This window comes from Anser brachyrhynchus (genome assembly GCF_964034855.1).
Source record: "Anser brachyrhynchus genome assembly, chromosome: 3".
In the NCBI taxonomy this organism is placed as follows: Eukaryota; Metazoa; Chordata; class Aves; order Anseriformes; family Anatidae; genus Anser; species Anser brachyrhynchus.
The window spans coordinates 28,043,207-28,049,576 of NC_137696.1; the positions used below are offsets into that span (position 1 = coordinate 28,043,207).

Genomic DNA, 6,370 nt, shown 5'->3' on the forward strand with positions numbered 1-6,370 from the left:
TGGGACTTTATTGTCTACCCATGTATGCCTAATGACTTTTGGACACATTGGCTGAACAATTGGAGGGGACAGAAATCTCACAGATAGTTGTTGAAGCCGTACAGGTTTAACTGAAGCTAGCAGGCGGGTGGGACAGTGGGATCAGCTCAGCGTCTAACCAAAAGGAAAGGCAGCACTCCGGCACGGAAACCATCCTGCTGTGCCTCAGACACCCGCCAGCTTCAGAGCTGCTGCAACACATCCATCTGTGCCTCCGCCTCCCCCCCCCCGCACCATCGGCCCTCAAGGCGGCTCCGCCCGGCCCGGCCCGCAGCAGCCGCCGCCAATCGGCACCGAGCAGGGCGGGCCGCCGCCGCCTCGGCCTTATAAAGGGCCGCGCCGGGGGGCGCCCGCAGCCGGGCGGGCAGGGCGCGAGGGCGGCAGGCATGGGGAACACGGTGGCCAGGGAGGACTTCGAGTGGGTGTACACGGACCAGCCGCACGCCGACCGCCGCAAGGAGATCCTGGGTGAGGAGAGAAGGGGAAGGCGGCGGCGGCGGCGGCGGCGCTCCTCGGCGCCGGCTGCGTGGCGAGGGGGGGATCCCCGCAAAATGGCTGCCAGCCCCGCGGGGGAGGAGGGAGGGGAAGGGAAGGGAAGGGAAGGAGCCGCGGCGGCGGCGGCGGGGCCGCGCCTCGCCCCTCGGGGCTGCTGGCGGCGGGGCCGGGGTCGGGCCCGCGTGAGGGGAGCGGCGCTGGCCGCCCGCATGGAGCCCGGAGCCGGCCCCGGCTCGTCGGGGTGAGGAGGGGAAGGAGAAGGAGAAGGGGCGGGAGGAGCCGGGCCCGCGGCTGCGAGCCGAGCTCCCGGGGGGCGCCCGCGGCCCGCTAGGAAGGGAGGGCGGGAGGGAGCCGCGCGGCGTCTGTCACGGCCACGTCCTCAGGCCGGAGGAGCCGGGCTTCCCTCAGCGCTTCTGGAGTGTTCGTGGGCCGCCGGCGCGAAGTCATTTCCTTCCCGCATCCGTTGGGGGTGACACTGGTGCTCGTCGCGGAGGTGGCTGGCCGCTGGGCAGCGGAAAAAGGGTGAAATTACTTGATTCTAAACTTAATTCTAAAAGTTCGTGGTAGCTATAAATGTGCCACATGGAATGGTGGGGCCTCCCTGTTTCCTTTGCGGATAAATCTTAATTAGGAGGAGGGAAAGGAATGATTATATATGCTTGTGCCATCTAATTAGGGCAGCATGCTGTGATAAGAGCTTCTAAATATTTTTTTATCGAATTCTCTCCCATATAGCTAAGCATCCTGAGATAAAAGCGTTGATGAAGCCAGACTACAACTTGATCTGGGTGGTTGTGCTGATGGTTCTTGCGCAGCTGACTGCGTTTTACCTAGTTAAAGACTTGGACTGGAAATGGGTAGTCTTCTGGGCATATATTTTCGGGAGCTGTATTAGCCACTCCATGACTCTGGCAATTCACGAGATCTCTCACAATAGTGCCTTTGGCAATAGCAAAGCAATGTGGAACCGATGGTTTGGAATATTTGCCAACCTCCCTCTTGGTCTCCCGTATTCAATATCCTTCAAGAGATACCACATGGATCATCATCGTTACTTAGGAGGCGATGGAATTGATGTGGACATCCCTACCAACTTCGAGGGCTGGTTTTTCTGTACCCGTTTCAGGAAGTTCATATGGATTGTTCTTCAGCCGTTCTTCTATGCCATTAGACCCCTCTGCATCAATCCCAAACCAATTACTCGACTTGAAATCATCAACTTGTTGGCTCAGCTTTCCTTCGATGTCATGATATATTATTTATGGGGAGTCAAATCCATTTTTTACATGCTTGCTGGTTCAGTACTTGGACTTGGTTTGCACCCGATTTCAGGACACTTCATAGCTGAACATTACATGTTTTTGAAGGGCCATGAGACTTACTCCTATTATGGGCCACTTAATATGCTCACTTTTAATGTCGGCTATCACAACGAGCACCACGACTTCCCCAATATTCCTGGCAAGAGCCTCCCACTGGTAAGTTTACTTCCCAGGCCGTTCTTTTTCTTCAAATGAGCCCTACTCTAATTTGAAAATCAGATAGAGCATAGATAGTTAGAAGAAAGGAAGTTAGAAAAGCCCTCTGAAGTTAGAATGGAATATGGCAATTGTTTCTCTAAAACAAAAAATGAGAGTAGATTGACAGGGAGAGGTCCCAAACAAGCTTCTCATGTGCTGTCTGTTCTAACCCCTTCCGTAAAAGGAGAGGAAATGCGTGTCTTGCTGTCTTGGCTTTATGCTTTGTACTAACTTCAGGCCTCTGTTACGGACAGCCTTCGGCCTTCAGTATTCTTCTTCAGTTTGGAAGTATGCAGAAAACTAGTTAAGTTTCAGGCACCTTCAGAGTTTTGTCAGCTCTGTTTTTGAAATACTAAGTAAAACATTGTAATGCGTGCTTATCCTTCAGTCCCTTATCAGTGATGTTCTCTGGTGGGGGAAAGAGATATGGTTTGAGGAATGGCTGGTGTTTGTATTGATGACAAATGTTTAATAGCTTTCTGTTCTGGAGCAGCTCAGTCTTTCTCTAGTGAGAACCTTTGAACCCTAAATAAGTATCACCTGTACAATGGCAAGGCTTCAAAACTAAGATCTGTGACATTTGCATAAGTAGCAGATGTAAATTTTTGAATTGGTTCTCTCATTTCAGTCTTTGTCACTTTCTTTTAAGTGGGAGCTTAATTCTTTCTTTGTTTCTCAATGAGAACACAGGTGTCCAGGGCTACACCTAAAGGTAATATTCAATGAAATGTGTTTTTTGTCACACTAAATTTGTAGTTTGACAGAAGCTGTAGTGTTGGTCTTGTAGCTTTGTCCTTGTGGTTGGTAAGTAAGGCCTGGTAAGACTGTGCCTTAAGTGGAGTCTGTTAGTTCTTTTTAAAGAGAAATTACATTTTTTTAAGTTATTCATGGACTTAATCTTCCAAATATAGCTTAAGTTGTGTGAGCTCACCTAACTCACCATTGATGCGTAGATCTCTGCTGGTAAACCAGGTTTCACTTCATGTACCAATACTGGAGTTCTGAATATGGAATGATTTTTTTTTCAAGCATTTCATTGCAGAGGTAAAAACCTCTCTCTGCTACAGGACTGTTAATCCACAGGTTTGATGAGAAAACAGTCTTTAAACAGTGTAGCTAATTTCACTGGACTGGACTCTGCTATGCTGTGAGCTGAAAATTGCTGAATTAATGGGGGTACTGGTGAACTAAAAACAGCTACTGTTGAGTTGAAGCTTACTGGTTAGATGACCTGTTTGATCATGTGATGATGGATCAAAAGCATCTTCAGTTCTGAACCAAGCATGTAAATGTATTAATTTTGTTTGTGTATAGGGATTGATAGTAATCTTCTGTCTGAAACTGGAATTTAGTGAAAGCTCAGTCTTGTTCTGTTCAGGTTTTAAAGGTGTTAGATGGTTGGCTTTAGGTAATCATTAAGGATTTCCGATAAACTCCAGTAGCCTTAGTTTAAAAAAGCATACTGTTTAAAAAAAAAATCTACATCTAGGAGTAAAAAGCTTTAGAAGGACAGGCATTGAAGAATGACTATAGAAACAAGATGTTCTTCCAAGGAACAAGTTGTTTCTGAGTGCTGAGGTGTGAAACTACATACTGAAAATGGCTGTGAACTCCTCACAACTTTGCAAACTCTTTTTTAGTAAGTCTTTTTTAGTGATACTTGTCTGTGTGTTTGTGTGTGTGTATATATATACACATGTCAGCTCTGAATTGAGTCCCTCACCTCAACTAGCAATCCAACTGCTTGCTTGCTTGGAGTTGGTGAGCTGCATTGTTCCTTAGGTAGCACAGTGAATGGATGTCAGTGCTAGGCTAGTTTGTCCTGCTTAACCTTCACAGTGTGCAAGCCTCGCATGAAGGAGGTGATTAACCACCGAAAAAACTTTCACGTGGTGGCACTAAGAGCTTTTCTTCTAGAATCTAACATCTAAAATAAAACTTTTAGTCTATCTGCATTAAGATACAGGTTTGAGATGGTAAAGTTGTCATGACTGGTACTAATATAAATAGTAAATGAACCTTGTGTTTCTCTTCAGGTGAAGAAGATAGCGGCTGAATACTATGACAACCTGCCACAGTATAACTCGTGGATAAAAGTGCTCTATGACTTTGTGATGGATGACACAATCAGCCCATATTCACGCATGAAGAGGCAATTAAAGGGTGAAGTGAAACAAGATTAAAGTTCTGGCAAACAAGAAACTTTGAAATGTCTGCTTGCTTTAAAGTGACTGGTATAAGGTCTCTTGCTAAAGATGTTGACTAGTGTCCTGAATTACGATCTACAGCAACAGAGCAATGCATTCTTAAAGATTTTGTAGCAGACTATTACCAGCTATAACATTCCTAGCAGTCCTCAGATTCATTGGTTAAATGTATGTGTGTTTGCCTAAAGATCAGTGTTATATGCTTAATGCTAAATTACTTTGTTAAAGGATTTACTCCGTCAGGTGTTCAGTCTGTACAAAATACCTGTTTGGCTCTCAATATTTTAAAGTTTCCCAGTGTAGCACACTGCCCACACCATGCTGTTTAGCTGACTGTAGTATTAAGATGCTGTACTTACCTGTTAATTCTAAACTAACATGATTTGTTAACTTAAATCTTCTGTTGAACTTGTTTCCTGATTTATGGGTAGAACTAAATTCACACAAATGTAAAGTCCCTTTTGTTTAAATATGTAATGCCATTTGAAGTATTACTTGAAAGTGCTACCTGTCCTACAGGAAGTACCTCAAAGGAGCATTCTATCACTAATATGAAACCGGTATGATATAGGTGGCTTGTGATACCCCTTTGAAAAGTTGAGGAATTTGATGGTATCACTAACTTTGAGGGTCTCCATCTACTCCTTACACGGCTTGTGTTGGCATGTAGCTTGAGCAGGCAGTGTTTGGCATCTTGTTGTGTAAGCTACAATGTAACTGAGCAAGATTTTTGCAACATGGAAAAATCTCAGTTCTATGTTTTGAAGTTTTTCTCATCTGTGGAGTAAAATGACTAGGTAGAACCTAGTTGTTTCTGCTGTTACCGTGGTTTTAAATGCTAATATTGACACTTGTTTGGAAACTTGGCTTGTATGGAAAACTGGATCGGTTGAAGCAGATACTGTTCTGGCAAACAATGCTAGCTACAGCCACCGGCAACTCAACCCTTTAGGTATATTAGTCACTTGTGTACACAGAAAGGTGTTGCTAAATGTTCTTGATTTTTAAATCGACAGTACCCTACATAAATACTGGTTTTCATGCATATTAAAATGTGGTGAGAGCAGAGGTGATGCTATTGAATTTCCTGCTTAAGAAGTTCTTGAAGTGGGAACAGAAAATGGATAGACTTACTGAGCACAGAAGAATCTCTACATACCTCAGCACAGTGTATTTGTCTTCTATCATATAACGTGTTGGTGATAGCTTTAAGCTGTGAAAGATGGATACAAGTCACTCTTCAATTTCAAATGGTGTTTCTATGATATCCATCTTCACTTATTTAAAAGACGGAACCCGATGAAGGTGAAAGTATCAGGCTCTTGTCCATACTGGTCTGCTGTAAGTAACTTAATTTTTAGATGTCTCTAACATCTGCATTTTTATTTTCGAAAGAAGCTGAGTACCTAAGAAGAACGCATTTACATCTGGACCCTCAACTGACTGTGGTCTTGTTTTCTAATAGATTTCTTTTTTTTAAGGCAGGGCCCTTATCTGTGGTTAAGTAATAGAAATGGTATGAAAGTATGCCAGCCACTTACAAAGCAACTTCATCGTGATGCCAATGATATGGTAGCTAGCCAGTGTATTGCTCAGGGTACAGTGTAATGTCACAATATACTTTATCCAGTATTTTTACATGTAATTAAAAAGCAAAGATTCAAGTAACACTGGGTGTTTTTTTAACTGGTCCCCTAATGCTGAAGGACTGAAGTCTTAGATACTGCTATATTACTAAAGCAGTTGCTAGAAGGCCTGTCCTAATGAGTGGTGGTGTGGAATGATCTGAAGAATTGCTGCCTCTTCTTTCTACTCAGAAGAAAATTGACATTGAAGACTTGAATAGGTTTAAATTGCAAAACTTTTTAAGCCCTCAACCTAGGAAATGAATGGTGGTACTAAATCTCTTCAGTGTTGATGGCTCACCATAGCTGAATGAAGTATGTAAAGTCTCTCCAAAATGTTTTGCAGTTAAAAGATAATGTGGAGAAGTTAACTATCTCAAATATTTATCTAGGAAGACAGATCAGATGTGAACTTCCATCCTTAGGCTTCCATCCTTACTTCCAATTCTGATTATAAACATTTTAACTTTAAAAGGTGCAGAAT

The 6,370-nt window shown here is 43.9% G+C and overlaps 1 protein-coding gene across 1 annotated transcript; it reads left to right on the forward strand.

Moving 5' to 3' along the window:
- The first annotated feature begins 347 nt into the window (after positions 1–347).
- On the forward strand, positions 348–5,929 carry DEGS1 (delta 4-desaturase, sphingolipid 1). Its single transcript, XM_080586402.1, has 3 exons — positions 348–507; positions 1,270–2,012; positions 4,091–5,929. The coding sequence occupies exons 1-3, from the start codon at positions 426–428 to the stop codon at positions 4,235–4,237; spliced, it is 972 nt and encodes a 323-aa protein (XP_080442528.1). The 5' UTR covers positions 348–425; the 3' UTR covers positions 4,238–5,929.
- The last annotated feature ends 441 nt before the right edge of the window (positions 5,930–6,370 follow it).